This window comes from Ictalurus punctatus, chromosome 12 (assembly GCF_001660625.3).
Source record: "Ictalurus punctatus breed USDA103 chromosome 12, Coco_2.0, whole genome shotgun sequence".
Classification (NCBI taxonomy): Eukaryota; Metazoa; Chordata; class Actinopteri; order Siluriformes; family Ictaluridae; genus Ictalurus; species Ictalurus punctatus.
This window is the reverse complement of record NC_030427.2, coordinates 31,665,778-31,685,494: the sequence shown is the minus strand read 5'-3', so window position 1 is coordinate 31,685,494 and position 19,717 is coordinate 31,665,778. Positions and strand designations below refer to the sequence as shown.

General features: G+C 39.6%; 1 protein-coding gene across 2 annotated transcripts in view; it reads left to right on the top strand.

The window, feature by feature from the left end:
• The window catches only part of LOC108272988 (protein shisa-6), a 93,540-nt gene that overhangs the window by 13,641 nt on the left and 60,182 nt on the right, over positions 1–19,717 (top strand). For both annotated transcript variants that reach the window (XM_017481904.3, XM_017481903.3), the window contains exons 2-4: positions 7,734–7,888; positions 11,973–12,065; positions 13,661–13,720. In XM_017481904.3, the coding sequence (XP_017337393.1) occupies positions 7,734–7,888; positions 11,973–12,065; positions 13,661–13,720 (308 nt within the window). The remainder of the gene's footprint in view (positions 1–7,733; positions 7,889–11,972; positions 12,066–13,660; positions 13,721–19,717) is intronic.

Sequence of the window (19,717 nt, the reverse complement as noted above, 5' to 3'; positions counted from 1 at the left end):
TGATGGAGGTGAGGTAAGATCATTTGACTTTAAAACCAGCAAATGTCTAACCATAATCACCACTATGTGCAAAATTGTTCATCCTGAAGAAAAAACAAGTTACTTTGCTAAATGCCTTTAAATCACTTTCAGCCTGTTACGTTTATTGATCAACCAAAACTGCTTAAATGACAGCTTTTATGCTCGCCGTTGTGGTTTCCCCAAGGGAGCGTTTTTTGTTCCTGCCATTAGGTAAAGTGAATGTAGAATACATTTAAAATTGATTTAAGGTATATAAATGGATCTCGGGGTCCACTGTTTGTATGTCAGGGAAACAAAAATGGACCTGCGGAGCGCTATTCTTTTATTTTACAAATCGATATTATGAATGTTGGTCTATGAATATGGATTTTGATTGTTACTATTTTAAAATGTTATAGGGTATGCTACTATTCTGAAAGAAAACAATCCATATTCAAAATAAAGAGTGTATGTTCTATTTTAGTCTTTTTCACTATCCTTGCTATCCTCTGTCCATTTAACTTCACTAGTTCCACAACAACAAATCAGTCTGACTCAGTGGAACAACAAGTCGAGAAAACATCACAAATTAAATGTATGATGTCCTAAATTATAAATCCAGAATTTAAATAATGCAGTGTGGTCAAGAGTTTGGGGGTCACAGAAAATTTATAGTGTCAATTTGAGTTTCTTTTAGCCAAAATGTTTGGGAAACTCTCAGCTAAATGTTAAATGAGTCAACCTTATATAATCCACAAAATAGCCAATTAGCATGTTGTTATTAGTTAGCCACACAACGGTATGCTGTTCTCTATCTTAGGAACATTTATTTGTATTTATTTGTAGTATTTACTATAAACGATACTTTATTTGCTATGCACTGAAGACATTTGGGTTTGAGATGAATGAAAGATGACAGATCAGAATTTCAGTTTTAATTTCCTGATATTTATATCTAGATGTGTTAAACAACTAGAAGCATGGTAATTTTGTTTGAACCCACCCATTTTTCAAGTGATTTCAAGTGATCAAATATATTGGAACACGTGACTGGGAGGTGTTTCTTCTTGCCCAGGTCTTTCCTATTAAATTGATTGGTTAGACAGTTAATAGCTCTGAATGTGTTACTCTTGGTTTGGGCCCTGGGTTTCGCCTGTGAACACTGCATTTGTTGTTAAAAAGGATAAACCAACACGAAGACCTGAGAGCCGTCTATGGGAGAAAAGCGAGCCATTTTGAAGTTGAGATGAAAGGGAAAATTTATCAGAGCCATTGCACAAGCATTGGGCATAGCCAGTACAACAATTTGGAATGTCCTGAAAAAGAAAGAAACCACTGGTGTACTGAGCAACCAGACATGGAGCAGGTCAGCCAAGGAAAACAACAGCAGCTGATGAAAGAAACATTGTGTAGTCATGAAGTAAAACCCAAAAACAACAGTGAGTGACACCTCCACAGGGCAGGGGTGAACGTATCACAATCCACCATTCGAAGAAGACTTCAAGTGCAGAAATATTGAGTTCATACCACAAGATGCAAACCACTCATCAGCAGTAAGAATCAGAAAGCCAGATTGGAATTCGTAAAGAAATACCGAGATTATCCACAAAAGTTCTTTAATTGAGATGAACCTCTGCCAAAGTGATGGAAAGGCCAAATTGTGGAGAAAGAAAGTATCTGCTCATGATTCAAAACACACAAATTCATCTGTCAAGCACAGGGGAGGTAGTGTCATGGCTTGGGCTTGCATGGCTGCTTCTGGTACACGCTCATTATCTTTATGCATTTCTCTGTAAATCTGCCAATTTACAGAGAAATGCATCAAATCTAATTGGGAGGAACTTCATCAATAAAGGTTCATCTTATCTAATCTAATCTTATCTTATCTTATCGTGCAGCAATGACTCAAAACACACTGGCAACTCAACAAAGGACTTCATCAGGGAAAAAAGTTGAAGGTTTTAGAATGGCCAAGTCAATCACCAGACCTTAACCCAGTTGAGAGAATTTCACCTCCTGAAGAGGAGACTGAAGGGAGAACCCCTGCAAAACAAACAACAACTAATGAAGCTCAGGTAAAATCCTGGAAAAGCATCATGAAAGAAGAAGTTTGATGATATCAGTGGGTCACAGGGGGCTTGATGCAGTTATTGCAAGCAAGTGATACCAAATATTAAGTGTTATTTACTTTCATTCCTTTTTAAGACTAGAGCTGCAGGATTATGGCCAAAATGTTAATCCCGATTATTTTGATCAATATTGAGATCTCAATTATTTATCACGATTATTCATTGATTTTAGTGATAACATTTTTTATTGCACTTTCACATTTATTAAGTTCTCTCATGCCACAATACAACCCACAAGTAGGCATGAGAAAACTTGAGCTGGTCAGTTATGACAGAATTTAGGAACATAGTGTGAGCAATGACACATTAATTTACCTTCTGATAAACTAAATCTAATATTTTCAGTTCATTTTACAGACTGGATGTAAAAAACAACCGTTAACCTGTTCCACCTTGTAAACAAATACAATAAACCTCAGTGTTCAGTGTTTGAAGTCTGCTCCTCTTAAAGATATTTAAAGCTACACTATTAGACATTTCCACTGTCATGGTTCTGGGCTGGAGTCAGTTCTTGAGCCTCTCTGTGTATATTGTGTATATATCTGAATAATCTCATATAGGATGTCATTGGATGAGTTCATTTACCCGTCAGATGCGAAGAGCTTTAGTTTTAATGATGTTCATTACTGACGCTCTGATCAGTATTTTTACGACCGATACCGATCCAGATACCGATCTTTTTTTGTGTAAGCTTTAATCAGGAGGTCTGTCATAAACAGTTAAATGTAAGCTCTCTGCTCATGGTCACTGGTAATTGAGTTAAAATAATAGCAATGAGAAATACTGTTGGTTAATTGATAAATAAACAAGCATAAAATCTTTATTTTAAAATATCTTAAACAATAAAGAGTCCTAATTAAAAGTATGATCCATATTAGGAAAAAGGCTAATCGCCTTCTCAGGAAATAGCGAACTAAGCTTAATGTCAAATTGATATTAAATGCAACCCATAGTAATTAAACATTATTTAATTTCTCATTTTATTTATATTTTATGAAGTTATTATAATATGTAGTTTTTATATTAAATGATTTATTTGTAACTAGGCATATTTTCTGTCTTTACATTTTAGTAGTTTTATTTTTTTTGGTTTATCAGTTTTAGATCGGTTCCCCAGTACAGTGTCCATGTCTGCTGATAATATTGTGTTTTTTGGGGGGATTAAATCAAAACATGGACACTGGAGTTGACTTTTCTAGTGATATGTGGCAGCTGTGAGTTTAAATGAAGTGAATTAGAGTTAGTGAAGGAGAGCTGCAGTGTACTGTATGTTTACAGACTGAACAGTTGCTACTCTTGATTATGATTGGTGAGGAATTATTTAATAAAGAAGTTTGAGTTAAACCCACCTTGTAACATTATTCTTAATTTACTCCGCCCGAAGCCGCTATGTCTACACGAGCAGGTGAAAGTTCAGGTCATTTTGCGGGATCAATAAAAGATGGCGTTTGTGAGATCGGAGAGTTGATAGAAGCAGATGATGTTCAGTGTTACTCTTCATCATAATGGCTTCTCTGCAGTATTTCCACACTTGTTCGGTTGACTGAGGAGATGAAAAGCAATGTGAAAGTAACTGTTGCGCGGTGTAGATGCATTTTGGACTTCCTGTAGTTTTTATTCCGATTGTATTATACAACTCCGAACAGGTCACTCGAACCGGTGCGAATAAATATTTATTCACAGTCTCACAAAGTACTTTTCAGTCACAAAGTGAGTGAAATGGCTGCACTGTAGAGCCCTGAGTTTATCTGCAAAGTTTTTTCTTGTTCGGCATGATGACGTTTTATGTCCCTGACAACCTCTGTAGTGCCGTTTAACATCATGTTAGTGTCATGATTTCCCCTCGCACAAAGCACTTGAGCTCGAAGCGAAGCTGGCTAAAATGCTAATTCCGTTTCGGGTTTTGGCACTACAAAATGACGTCATCCCTGCGTCGCTCTATGTGATTGGCTGTAAGTTTTTCATTTAATCGTGGGCAGTCAAAATCGTAATCGCGATCAATATTCGATTAATTGTGCAGCCCTACTTAAAACTATCAGTTCCAATACTTTTGCTTACCTAAATACTGGGTGGTCTGTCACCAAAGGTGTCATGTTCCAGACCTGTCCTCCATATTATTGCACTTGTTTCTAGAGTTTTCCAGTTGTGGTCTTTGTTTAGATCTTGGACTGTGGATCATCATGTCTCTTTGTTCTTTGACCCCTAACATTGACCATGACACTTGGATGATAAAAAGACTGTTTACATCCTGTCTTATCTGTCTTTAGAGCTTTGTCTAATACACAACACAGTGTGTTTATTATACAAACACAACAATCCATTTTATTATGTTCATTCTTACACCCAATGGCTTACAATTATTGATTTTCTCTATGTTGTTAAACCAAGTGGCAGCAACAGACTTTTGGGGTTTGTGATTGATTTTTCTTTATTTTTGGTAGGTGTATAATGGTGATTTTCAGTGATTGGTGGTGAATGTTGATGTTTCGTGGAGTTTGTTGGTGAATGTTGGTGTTTCTTGGTGAATATTGGTGAATGTTGGTGATTAGTGGTGAATGTTGATGTTTCTTGGTGATTAGTGGTGATTGTTGGTGTTTCTTGGTGATTAGTGGTGAATGTTGGTGTTTCTCGGTGAATAGTGGTCAATGTTGGTGTTTCTTGGTGATTAGTGGTGAATGTTGGTGTTTCTTGGTGAATAGTGGTGAATTTTGGTGTTTCTTGGTGATTAGTGGTGAATGTTGGTGTTTCTTGGTGATTAGTGGTGAATGTTGATGTTTCTTGGTGTTTGGTGGTGACTGGTGGCATTTCTTTGTTTGGTGGTCACTGTGGGTGTTTGCTGGTCAATATGTCTTTATTAATGTTAATATTAATGCTTGATGAATAAACACAATTTTATATAGGCGTTTGATGCATACTTTTGGTGTTTGTTCTTGTTAGATAGTGATCATTGTTTAATTGCTTTATAAAATAACCGAAGTTTGGAGAAGTTCCAAAGTCTTCAGAGTTAACTTACTATAAATTACAAGTACCCCTCACTGCGGAACAAAAAGTCAGTCTAGATAGAGCGCCTCCTACTTGGGCAAAGTTTAACCAAATGCAAAGAATGGAGACAACTCAGTGTGTTTCATCCTGGGTAAGTCTTATTGCTTTGTGGGTTACGGATTAGGCTTAGACTTGAAGGAGGAGTTGGATCAGGTCCAACTCCACCCCTTAGACTTTTGGTTCTGCAATGAGGAGTATCATAAATTTTCATCTCTGTCTATACCCACCACCTCCCTGTGTCCTTCATAATTTCTCAGCCCCCAAGAATAACATCATTCATATATATATATATATATATATATATATATATATATATATATATATATATATATATTATATATATATGTATATATATATATATATATATATATAAACCCTGGCAAAAAGTATTTGGGGCATTTGTTTGCCTGACGCCCTGGTAACTAAACTCTAGTGGTAGTTTCTCAGAGCGGGGTTGTGTATCTGTAGGTGTCCTGAAGTGACACAAGAGATAACTTTGACTGTGATCTTTAGGGTTGCAGCCTTGAGGGAAGTTTAAGTAAAAACATAACTTTTTTAAACATAATACTTTTTCATTTATGCAACCTGGCAGGAAAAGACTTACAGTGATTATCTATGTCCCACAGAGCTTGTCTCTGTGTGAAGCTAAATGCAGAAAAGTGGAGTTTCTCTCTCTCTCTTCTCTCTCTCTCTTAATCTCTCTTTTTCACTTTCTCTCACACTCTTGCGGCCAACTGGGCCACGGAAAACCAGGTCGCTTACATGGGACCAGAACTTCTGTTAAAAAAGGCCTCCTCCTGCAAGGGGAAAACTATTTATATATTGTCCCAAAGTCTCTCTCTCTCTCTCTCTCTTTCCTCTCTTTCTGACTTTGACACACTTAAGACGCCATTTCAGGCTCCTCTTGCACAGCCAAAATGGCCTCCTCCTTGGGCAATGCACATGTCATGCTCTCTCATCTGGAGTTTTCGCCTCAGAGGGCTACAGTAGGAGCTCACAGCTGGAAATTTGTACAGTAAAAACTTTGCAAAGGCATGTAGAAAGTTATGTCGAATTACCTTCTCCAATTCTCAAAATTCTCCAAGATAACTGCATATTCAGGTCTTGAAAGGCTCTTTTGTTAGTGCCTGGGGTGAGAACACCTGTCCTACTAGGACAGAAAGCTCAAATCTGGTAACCCTCTAAAGAACTCATTAGTAACTCTTGCACAGACTAATCGACTGTTCACCAGTCGTTATGGCACCGTATCACGTATCATAATGTCTTCAAGAATTACGATATGATATTTTTTGTCAGAATCATAAACCTGTACTAGGTAGCACACAGAATCCTCAGTTTATGCTGAGAGCGATGCTCCTGAGTTCAGAAGTTTGGACTGAAGCCCAGTTTTGAGTCTCATTGATTGCTGCATGCACAAAGAGCTTGTTTTATGTAACTTGAAGGTCATTTCACAGAAACTTCAACGAGCTAAACACTCAGAACTGCAGTCTCTGTGTTAGCTACTGTAGTGATGCATCTTAATCAATATAGAGCACGAGTCAAGCGGATGTGAGTCAAGGAGATCAGTTTTTATTTTATTTTTTATGTTTCTTTCCTCGGTGACCTCCACTACTGTGGAGTTTGGTGAACTCTGTTTTAGGAGCATGAGCACAGGGTTCAGATTACATGCTAATATTCAGCACTATGTAGTTGGATCTGAAAAAAAAAGTGTCCAAATGAGGTCACCCAGTTTCACCTCCATTTTTATCTTTTCTAAGCCACCAAAAGTGTTTCATAAGGGAGCATGGTGTATGTGTGTGTGTGTATGAGAGAGAGAGCGTGTGTATGTCCCCTGAGCCTCTGTTACTGTAGTGTGATGTGCAGGTGCGATGTCGTGTTAACCAAGTTTAAGCCCGTTTACAGACTGTGTTAGAGTGTGTTAATGTAATAATGCTGATGAATGGAGTGTGTTTGTAAAAACCGTATCTGGGGGCATGTAACCTGTAACCTGAGTCACTTTGATTGTCTGGAGAGAGAGAGAGAGAGAGAGAGAGAGAGAGAGAGAGAGAGAGAGATAGTGTCCATGAATGAAGGGATATGTATATAGAATATACACATACATACATAAATATACACTATATATATGTGTGTGTGTGCAATAGGGAGAGAGAGAGAGAGAGAGAGAGAGTGAGAGAGGGGGAGAGAGAGAGAGAAAAAGAGAGAGAGATAGTATGCATGAATGAAGGGATATGTATATAGAATATTCACATACATACATAAATATACACTATATATATATATGTGTGTATGTGTGTAATAGAGAGAGAGAACGAGTGAGAGAGCTAGAGAGAGAGAGCTAGAGAGAGAGCGAGAATGAGAGAAAGAACAAGAGCATGAGAGAGAGTGAGGGAGAGATTGAGAGAGTGAGAGAGAGAGAGCGAGAACGAGAGAGAGTGAGAGAGAGAGAGAGAGAGAGAGAGAGAGAGAGATTGAGGGGTTTTGTGAGTTAGCTGAATCTCTTAGTATTTGTTTAACCTGAGTAAATATGTCCAGTTTGTTCATTTCTCTCTGTTCTCCATTCAGGGCTCTAGCGGACATCCTCAGGCAGCAGAGTTCTGTCCCTGCCTCACATTATGAGCAGGAGAACATGGCTACTATTGATGGTTCACCGAAAGACAGCACACCTATACGCAGCAACAAGAACCACTACACACCTGTACACAACAAAAACAACCATGGTATGGACAAGTGTGTGTGTGTGTGTGTGTGTGTGTGTGTGTGTGTGTGTGTGTGTGCATGTTTACTTACTAGCTACACGGCTTATGGTACGTACAAGTCCTCCTGGGAAGTTCGTCATTACGACGTCATGTGCGTTTAAGTCACTTAGAGCGAGATGCCGGTGCACCTTCTCTTAATTAACTCCAAATAAATAAATAAATAGCAAGGTTTTTTTTAAACTTTATTTTGAGAAAATGAAGAACAAAGAATGTACCTCAGGGTGTGTTTAGCTTTTTTATGTTTATAATCAATCTGTGAAGCCGCTGTAAACTTTATCGTTTAACATATGATATCGTAATTGTGCAGCGCAGTCGTATTTCGTGCAGGCGATCAGCTTGTTTTATTGTAAATGTAAAAAATCCTGACAGAAACCTGCTGCGTATACCGAACACATAATAACTGAAATCAGCTGCTGAAGCAAGTGAACATTCAATCTCAACAAATTTACCGTCAACTACAGACGTTCCATCCATCTATTCCGCCATGTTTTCTCACTGACACGCCCCTGACTCGGAAACTCTGGGCTCAAAGAAAGTCCCGCGTCTCCCACTAGTAACGCGGCATTCACGTGCGTTCAGCTCGTAAATACGAACTTCCCGGCATGACTGGAACACACCATTACTACTTATGTAGCTAAAAGACTAGCTACGTAACTATGGAGGAAGATCTTTTAAAAAGTGAGGAATAAAACACTGGGGCGTGATGTTATAGGAGAGTGGAGTTGATTACTTTCCTATAACAGCGTATGTTAAAGTTTATTTTCTTCTTCTTACAGCTCAGCAAATGGTTAACCCTTATTATTATTATTATTATTATTATTATTATTATTATTATTATTATTTCTAAAAGAATGACAGAAGAAATCACAACTTTTCATGTTATCGAGAAACTGTGAAAGCATGAACCTCTCTTTCCTGAACATGCCGGAAAACTTAACGTTAGGCTCTGACAGTTACAAAGCGCTGACACTGGAGACTCCTTCCATAACTGATCAACAAATCTCCTCACAGAAACCGCAAACGCACCTCTCTGATTCATATCAGATTTATTCCCACGTATGATGAGGCCTGAAACGGATCTGAGAATATCGGAATTCGTGTGCTTTTTTCCTGCGCACACGTTCATGGGTCATATCCGATCTGTGCCACATGGGAGGAGAAAATCAGAACCAGGTCACTTGAAGCATGTAGTGTAAATGCAGCACATGTCTGTTAATCCATGAGCTGGGATGGCTTGAAGAAGTCATGTTAGTGTTTGATATAGTAGCAGGGGTTCCTCTCTCTTGCTCTGCTTTTGCAAACTCAGTAGCTAGTCCTGTTTTACAAACTCATACTGTGTGTGTGTGTGTGTGTGTGTGTGTGTGTGTGTGTGTGTGTGTGTGTGTGTGTGTGTGTGAAGCTGATTTTGTCTTCAGGGAAGCAGAGGGCTGCTGAGTGTCCTGCTGCAATGTCCCAATTTCTACTGTCCTGTGTCACAGCCCCACTTTAAACACACACACACACACACACACACACACACACACACACACACACACACACACACACACACACACACACACACAGAGTATGGTGGTCAGAGGCCTTGAGTATGTACCAAACAGTTGGGTGTTGAGAGTTGGGTTGGGTCATGGTTGGGTCTTGGGAATGTCGTACTGTATGTTTGGGACTTGAGAACGTAGCATACAGTCGAACTGTGAGAATTGTAGTGTATGTTTCGGTCATGAGAGCGTAGCTTACGGTCAGGTCTTGAGAATGTAGAGCGCCATAATATCTTTTGAACCTAGTACACTGTCAGGTCTTGAGAATGTTGTAGTGTAAGGTCAGTCTTTCAGATGAGACGTTAAACCGAGGTCCTGACTCTCTGTGGTCATTAAAAATCCCAGGACACTTATGGTAAAAGAGTAGAGGTATAACCCCGGTGTCCTGGCGAAATTCCCCCACTGGCCCTTCTCTATCATCCCCTAATAATCTCCATCTGAAATGGCTACATCACTCTCCTCTCCACTAATAGACGGTGTGTGGTGGGAGTTCTGGTGCAGCATGGCTACCGTTGCATCATCCAGGTGGAGGCTACACACTGGTGGTGGATGGTGAGATCCACCCCACTACATGTCAAGTGCTTTGAGTGTGTAGAAAAGCGCTATATAAATGTAACTCTAACTGTCAGGTTACAGTGTTGTAGTGTATGGTCGAGTCTTGAGAATGTTGTGGTGTATAGTGAAAGGTTGGGTCTTGAGAATGTAACCCCCCCCCCCCCCCCACCCATACACACACACAGTCACACACAGACACACACATAAAATGTCCCCTTTGCTGGATGTCTCTCATTGACCTTAGTGTCACGAGTGCGGTCCGGAGAGCTCCATTAGCTGATATCCCTGTGTGTCTCTTTCTCTGTGTGTGTGTGTGTGTGTGTGTGTGTGTGTGTGTGTGTGTGTGTGTGTGTGTGTAAGATCCACAGCTCTGCCTCACACCACAGAGCATGAATACTTTATGTGTGTGTCAGTTTTTGGGCCCTGTCTCATTACACCTTTTAGCTGGCTGGATTTTCACACACTCACACACACACACACACACACACACACACACACACACACACACACACACACACACACACACACACTGACCTTTCAGTGACTGTCAGCAAAATAAAGGTGAGAAACAGTGGGGTGAAAGTGAATTATCTTAGGGTAAACGTGTGGACTATACAAATTAATACACAGGGTTTTTTCCTCCGTTCAGTTCAGAGGTTTTTTGGCGATTATCCACAATATTAAAGTGTGTGTTTCAGGTGCATTTACATACACAGTGTCACTGAACAGAACCCTGAACAGAACCCTGGCATGTTCTCCTCCTCAGTGCGGTTCGTTAGTCAGGTCGGAACACAGAAATCACGCTTGGGTCCGAGAGCATCCGAGTGAGGTGCTCTCACTTCCGAGTGAATTCTACTGAGTGACTCATTCGACTCTGAATCGACTCACCTGAATCAAACATGCTGTGGGTTGTTGTGTTTTATTTATTTATTTATTTTTATTTTGCTGCTAAACTGCACAAAGGACAGAAATGCCAGAACAGTTTTGTAGATTTGAGAATGTTTTCAGTCCTACATGTATCTCTGACACATTCTTCTGCATTGGGTTTTTCAAAAATTTATGTCCAGTATGAGCTGAACACTTAAACATACCAAATAAATCAGACTACCACTGATTCACTGATTCACTGATTCACTGATTCAGACTAAAAATAGAGACTAATCGATGTGAAAGGATTAAACAACCACAGAGGAAAAGAGAGAAAACAGTTTTTTTGGGTTCTTTAGGGCTCAACAGTGGCCCACCCTCATTTATTATTATATACAGCTTTCTTTCTTTCTTACTTCTTTCTTTCTTTCATTCTTTCTTTCTACTCCTCTTTCTCCTTCCTACCTCTCTTCTGTTTCCGTTCATCTAATTTTTCTTTAGCTTTATTTCTACCTTTTCTCTTTCTTTCTTTCTCTTTTCCCATTCATCACATTACCACTTTATTTCTTTTTCTTTTTTCTTATTCCTCTACCTCTACTTTTTTCACTTTATTTCATCTTTTCTTTCTTTCTTTCTTTCTTTCTTTCTTTCTTTCTTTCTTTCTTTCTTTCTGCTCCTATTTCTCCTTCCTACCTCTCTTCTGTTTCCTTTCATCTAATTATTAGATTTTTTTTATTAATTTTTTTTTTTACATTTTTTTCTTTACCTCTACTTCTTTTTTATAGCGCTACCTCTACCTTTCCCCTTTCTTTCTTTCTTTCTTTCTTTCTTTCTTTCTGCTTCCTACCTCTCTCCTTTTTTATACATCACATCTTTAATTTATTTCTTTTTTTCTCTCTCCTTCTGTACCTCTTCTTCCCACCATTTTTATTTCCTTACTTTCTTCTTTCTTTCTTTTTTCTTCCTTCGTTCCTTTCTTTTTCCTTCTCTGTAACCCGTGTGTATTTTATCTTGTACACTGTTTGTCCTCTATATGCATAACTAACTGTGTTTTTTGTTTTTTTTTGTGGTCATTTTCCCCTCAGGGCATCATGGGAAGGATAATTTCCGCAGTGCTCAGGACATGCACAACTTCATCTCCTCCGGGTTTGTCACGCTCGGCAGAGGACAGCTGAAAGGTGCCTTTCTCTCTCTCTCTGTCTCTACAAATCATAAAATAATAAACACACACTTCAATCCAACACTCCTAAAATCCAGAACATGTGTATAATTCAGTGTCAGGATTTCTAACTCGGAAACGAGACATGGTTGATGAGAACCTGGAGGATTTTCACTTTCTTTCAGGACTGCTTCATTGTGCGGCATAATAAAAGGTTTGTTTTTCCAGTGTTCAGCTTTAGTGGAAAAAACACACACCTCATTCAAAAGGTATGAGGCCAAAACACCCAGAAAATGAAAGTGAGAGAGCGTGTGAGAGAGAGAGAATAAATATGAGAGAGCCAAAGAAAACTCGATAAAGCCTCTCACACATCCCAGAATTAGTGTCTTCTCCTTTCTGTAAGTGTGTGTGTGTGTGTGTGTGTGTATAATGAACCGAGTGGCACGTTGACAGTGCAATAATGATGTTTCCTAGAGCTAATTAACAGAGCGAAACAGTTTGTCAGCGTTAAAGGGGTACACAGTGGAGCTCTCTCTCTCTCTCTCTCCTTTTCTCTCTCTCTCTTTTTCCCTCACACACACATTGTTCTCATTGTGAGCTCCTACAGAGGAAGTGAATACACACACAGTCCTTGTACACCAGCACATTATCATCCACATGCAGCCTTACAGATGGAGACAGAAAGAGAGGAATTGAGCTGTGATTCGTGAACAGCCGTGATGTGCATGAACAGAACAGTCAACCCTCCACACTGACCCATTTCCACCCAGCTAGTTTCTAAAGCTGTTATCGGTTAAGAGTACATTGAAGGGTGGAGTTGCAGCTCCTAGCCATAAGCTTTTTATGCACCAGATATTCTGGAACACCTTACCGATCAATATTTGTCAGGCTGCATCCATTACTAAACAGCTAAAGACATATTTGCCAGCCTTTACACATTTAGTGATGTTAAGAGCTCATCGAAGTACATTGCGTTATCTCTCAAAATAAAAAATACGACACAATGTGCAGTCTGCTTTCCCTCCTCCCCAGTAAACACATCGGATGAGCCAGTCTATATGTGAATCAGGAATGACTGGCAGTTGCGTAGGTGTTTTCTCTGATATTACCTGGCACCCCTGGAAGCCCCGCCCCTTCTCCCATCTCACATTAGGAATTTAGAGGTTAATAAATGGCTCGGCTCTGTTTTTTTTCTTTCTATTTTCCCACTTGGAAGATGCGCTGACGTGGCATCCTTGCTTTAATGGAGAACGTTTTGAGTTCATTCATGCGAACTAAAATGTATTAGCTATTAGTCTTCGACTATGTGTCTAAAATTAGACCCATAGTGTATGTAGTTAATATATGTGAGCTAGATTTATTAGAGATCCCAATTAAACAAATGACAAAATGAATTCATTAGCACTGACTCCACCCACTAACGTATACTTTTAGGTAGGAAGATCTGAGATTACACGATTATGAATGAAATCTTTATATTATAATTACTATTCAATTATTAAGGATCTGCAAAAACAATATCTTCTGTAGAAGACTGTAGAGGATTGTTTTTTGTGGGTGTTTACAGTTAAGGTGTGTAACGTGTTAAAGCTGGTGTGTGTTGTGTTTTTGCAGCTCAACACTCCGTGGATGATCTGGGGTGGCAAGGAGACCTGGACATCCCTCTGTCATACGGTATGTAATACACACTCAATACACAGGGCTGTACTCAGCGTTGAGTTATTACTCAAACTGTGCAAATCAGACAGTGTGTAAAACGGAGGCGTGTCTCAGTTATTTGTGTATCTGAATTTTCATGCGGTGATATCAGATCAAGCCAGGAGCTATTGAGATATAAAAAATAAATAGCAAAATAACAGGATGTGCTGGATCAAGTGCTGTTCTATGTGCCGCTGAATAATGTGTGTGGAAGCCATGCTTACCGATGGTCTAGACCAGGGGTGGGAAATCTTATCTGGAAAGGGCCGGTTGTGCAGGTTTTCATTCCAAGCCACACCTAAATCTATTGAAAGCCAGGAAAAAATGATTAAACAGGTGGAATCAGGTGTACCTCCTGCTAGGTTGGAATGAAAACCTGCACCCACACCGGCCCTTTCCGGATAAGATTGGACACCCCTGAACTAGACACTACTGAAAACCTCCGTCTTGGACGCTTCCACTTTTAAAAATCTGGCAACCTCGGGGTGTGAAATAAATGCAGGTGATACACATGAACTACACATGAACAACACGCTGAACGACACACTGAACGACACACTGAAATACACACTGAAATACACACTGAACTACACACTGATCTACACACTGAAATACACACTGAAATACACACTGATCTACACACTGAACTACACACTGAAATACACACTGAACTACACACTGAACTACACACTGAACTACACACTGAAATACACGTGAACAACACACTGAACTACACGTGAACTACACACTGAACTACACACACTGAACTACACACTGAACTACACACACTGAACTACACACTGAACGACACACTGAACTACACACTGAAATACACGTGAACGACACACTGAACTATACACTGAACTACACACTGAACTACACACTGAAGTACACACTGAAATACACGTGAACAACACACTGAACTACACACTGAACTACACACTGAAATACACGTGAACGACACACTGAACTATACACTGAACTACACACTGAAATACACGTGAACGACACACTGAACTATACACTGAACTACACACTGAACTACACACTGAAGTACACACTGAAATACACGTGAACAACACACTGAACTACACACTGAACTACACACTGAAATACACGTGAACGACACACTGAACTACACACTGAACTACACACTGAACTACACACTGAACTACACACTGAAATACACGTGAACGACACACTGAACTATACACTGAACTACACACTGAACTACACACTGAACTACACACTGAAATACACGTGAACAACACACTGAACTACACACTGAACTACACACTGAAATACACGTGAACGACACACTGAACTACACACTGAACTACACACTGAACTATACACTGAAATACACGTGAACAACACACTGAACTACACACTGAACTACACACTGAACTATACACTGAAATACACGTGAACAACACACTGAACTACACACACTGAACTACACACTGAAATACACGTGAACGACACACTGAACTATACACTGAACTACACACTGAACTACACACTGAACTACACACTGAACTACACACTGAACTACACACTGAAGTACACACTGAACTACACACACTGAACTACACGCTGAACTACACACTGAACTACACACACTGAACTACACACTGAACTACACACTGAACTACACACACTGAACTACACGCTGAACTTCATGCTGAACGACACACTGAACTACACCCTGAACTACACCCTGAACTACACCCTGAACTACACCCTGAACTACACACTGAACTACACACTGAAATACACACTGATCTACACACTGAACTACACACTGAAATACACACTGAAATACACACTGAACTACACACTGAACTACACACTGAAATACACGTGAACTACACACTGAACTACACACTGAACTACACACTGAAATACACGTGAACAACACACTGAACTACACACTGAAATACACACAGAACTACACGCTGAATGAAACACTGAAATACACGTGAACAACACACTGAACTACACACTGAAATACACGTGAACAACACACTGAACTACACACTGAACTACACACTGAACTACACACTGAACTACACACTGAAATACACACTGAACTACACACTGAACTACACACTGAACTACACACTGAACTACACACTGAACTACACACTGAAATACACACTGAACTACACGCTGAATGACACACTGACCTACACGCTGAACTACACACTGAACGACACACTGAACTACACACTGATCTACCCACTGAAATACACATGAGCAACACACTGAACGACACACTGAACTACACATTGAAATACACATGAACAACACAGTGAACTACACACTGAACTACACACTGAAATACACACTGAACTACACACTGAACTACACACTTACCATTGGTTCAGTATTTAAATATTTAAAAGGTTCATATACCAATGTATGCATACAGTATCTGTGTGTGCGTGTGTGCGTGTGTGTGTGTGTGTGTGTGTGTGTGTGTGTGTGTGTGTGTGAATATACAATTCAGAACTGCTTAGTACTGCACTTCCTCAGCTTGATTATGTACTGTATGTAGGCATGGACTCAGTAAGTGATCCTCATGTGTAAAGCTCCCTGATTGCCTCCTTCTTCCCGTTTCTTTAATAAACTTTGAAACACCTGAGAGTGCACTGAATTTCACCTACTCCAGCATCTCTGTGCATCTTCATCACAGTCGCTAAGCGAAGAGATGCTGCAGTTTACACCTGTTTCTCCTGGATAGGGGATTAAGCATGCTGTGTGTGTGTGTGTGTGTGTGTGTGTGTTTATTCCTCTACTGCAGGAGGTATTAACTTGCCTCAGGTCATCTTGGATTTAAACCTGGCTTTTAATGAACAGACTGACACTTTCAGACGCCGATTATACCTTCGGGATTTAAAATCGTGGGGTATGGAAAAGGGATGGCGCTCTGAGATTGTGTGTTGATTTGACTTGTGTTGCATCACCCTTGTGGAATTTTATTAGCTTCTAAAATTATTTACTTCCCTTCTGATATCTGAAATATTTATCAGCATTTATCTAGATTTTATTTTTTACCCTTGAATAAACATGTTTAGCAATCTCACTCATCACACTGTGGCTTGATATGCAAATTTGGAAATTTCTGCAGAAATGGGAACTTTTTTTTGGTACTGCTTCATCTTTTGCACACATTTCCTCTACATCATCACTGAACAAACTGCTCTGGAGTAAGTTGAGTAGATATGTATATTTTAATGGAAGTCGACAAAGTTGTATTGCAAGAAAATTATTTTATAGCAAGTGAAAACATCAACATAGACAAATGTATCTAATATGGTTTTTCTGTTCAATTGAATCTGATTTGTAAAGCATGTTTAACAGTTAAGTTAGCAACAAAGCAACTTTTTCTCATAAGATATAAACTAAGCAACGAGCAGACAATCTTGACCAATCCTTCCCAATTACAAAGGAATTCTGACCAAACCCACCAATCCCACCCATTCCTGATGTAATTGTCACCAATCACACCTACTCCTGAAGTACTTCTCACAAACTCCACCAATCCCACCTACTCCTGAAGTAATTCTCACCAATCCCACCAATCCCACCCACTCCTGATGTAATTCTCTCCAATCCCACCAATCCCACCCACTCCTGAATTAATTCTCACCAATCCCACCAATCCCACCCACTCCTGAAGTAATTCTCACCAATCCCACCCACTCCTGAAGTAATTCTCACCAATCCCACCCACTCCTGAAGTAATTCTCACCAATTACATCTGCTCCTGAAGTACTTCTCACAAAGTCCACTAATCCCACCCACCCCTGAAGTAATTCTCACCATTTCCACCAATCCCACCTGCTGTAGAAAGAATTCTCCCCAATTCCTTCCACACTCAAATGAATTCTGTTCCCAAAGAAAGTTTGACCAATCCCACCACCACCACTGCGCTTATCACTGTTTGCACAGGCCTGCAATGTTTTCTGATGTAGTCAGTTCTATTCTATTAGTTAAAAATGACATCTTAGTGACCCTGACCAGTGTAAACAGTCCCTAAATATGAATGAAGGAAAGCAGTAACTGCATCAGGCAGTGCTTCATGATCACACTGTATGGTACCTTTCTTTGTGACAAAGCGTCATATCTGTCCTGCCGCTTCCACCCTCGGGAACATAAAAAAAACGTTTGCTCCCACAACTTGAGGTCCCAGTCCCTAAGCACACGTCACACTTTTTCACCACAGACCTGCATGCCTGTCTGATAAACACACATCTGCCTACATTCAATTTTTACCTGCCGTCAGTCAAGCCCGATAAAAAAAAAAAAAAACCAGGCGTCTGAGAAAACCATGTGTGTGTACTGTATGTGTATATATGTGTGTGTGTGTGTGTGAGAGAGAGAGAGAGAGAGAGAGCGTTACGTTTATATGACACTTTATGTTTTACTTCCAATTAAAAGGATTAAGGTAAGTTATGAGATTACTTTGCTTTGCCACTTTTAATTACTTTTACATTCACACCACAGCCTGAGGTGAAGCGCAGGAAAAAGGAATAATATTCAGAATAATATTCAATAAGAAACCAATAAATGGAATGCAGGACTTTCGTCCAAAATGACATTCTTAGAACTGAAAAACCTTTTCACGTTACCGTTCATTCCTGAAACAGTACATAATAAGAGAGGCCTGGTGTGGGGAATGGAAAAGGTCGAGATCCTGAGGAATTTTAATGAACAGTAGCTGTTTATTAACATTAGAAAAATTGCGAAAAATATTAAATAAAATAAAATAATAAAAAAAACAATATTGAATTAACTAAAAGTGTCAATAGTGAATGTTAGACAGACTGACAAACTGCATCTAGAGTGTATTCTATATTATTCCATTTCCCACAATGCAGTGCAACCTACGTAGCCTACCCAGAATGCCCTGGTTGAGTTTGTAATGGTACAAGACATGTGTAGCTGACTTATTGAATAAGGTGTGTGATTTGAGATGTGTCCACAGTGGAATGGTCTTTATAATACAAAAACAGCTGATTATTTTTTAAGCCGTTAAACACTGGTCTGTCAGTCACCTCCCTTTGTTCCGTCCAACCTGTCTGTCTCAGGATCGTCATGGGGATCCATCATCGGGGGCAACAGCTGTCGAACCCAGTGCAGATTTATTTGACAGTGTTGCTGTGGAGAGGCCACCCGGTAACAGCCTTGGTCGATCTTTATCATCCATCTAAAAATGACACAACTGACAGTGATCAAGGGTCTTGGCTTTTTTTTTTTATTTTTATCAGCTGTCATGGGAGGAAGGGAGCTGAATGCGTGTGAACACTGTGATGGAGGTGATAAAAGCCAAGTTTATAAAAACGACATTGATTTATGAGCCTGCTTTTCAACTTAGTAGTAGGAATACTGAGAAAAACAAAGTGGAGGATCTTTTATTTTGTCTAACTGGTGTCTAGTCATGATAAAATAGCTGGAACATGTTTTAACTTAATGCTAACATCATCATGCTAATCTGTTTTGGCTAGTTTTCAGTCAGAATTATCCACAACAGGGTTTTTTGTGTGATTAGTAGCATAGAATAATCAATTCATAACTTCATAGTTTAAAATCAGTGTAGTAAGGAACGTGTTGTGCCTAGTACCAGAATTCTCAGTAGAAATGTTCTACTAGCTTTCTAGCTAATGGATTCATTTAAGCCGACAGTTCAGCGTGACATTGTATAACTTCTAGAACTCGTTTCTGATCATCAACTGTCCAGTATGTCATTTGGTTGTGGTAATCTTGCGTGTTGTGTTGTGGAGCATTTGAATGTGCTGGTGTGTGTTTGCTTTGTGGATGAAAGTCAAAGACAGGATCGAGTGATTGAGATTTGAAATGCAGAGCTGGTTCTTTTTAAAAAGGGCAAAACAACACCGCTGGGAGCAAGGCAAGCTAACGTCTGTCTTCCATCAGATTTTCATAAACACACACACACACACACACACG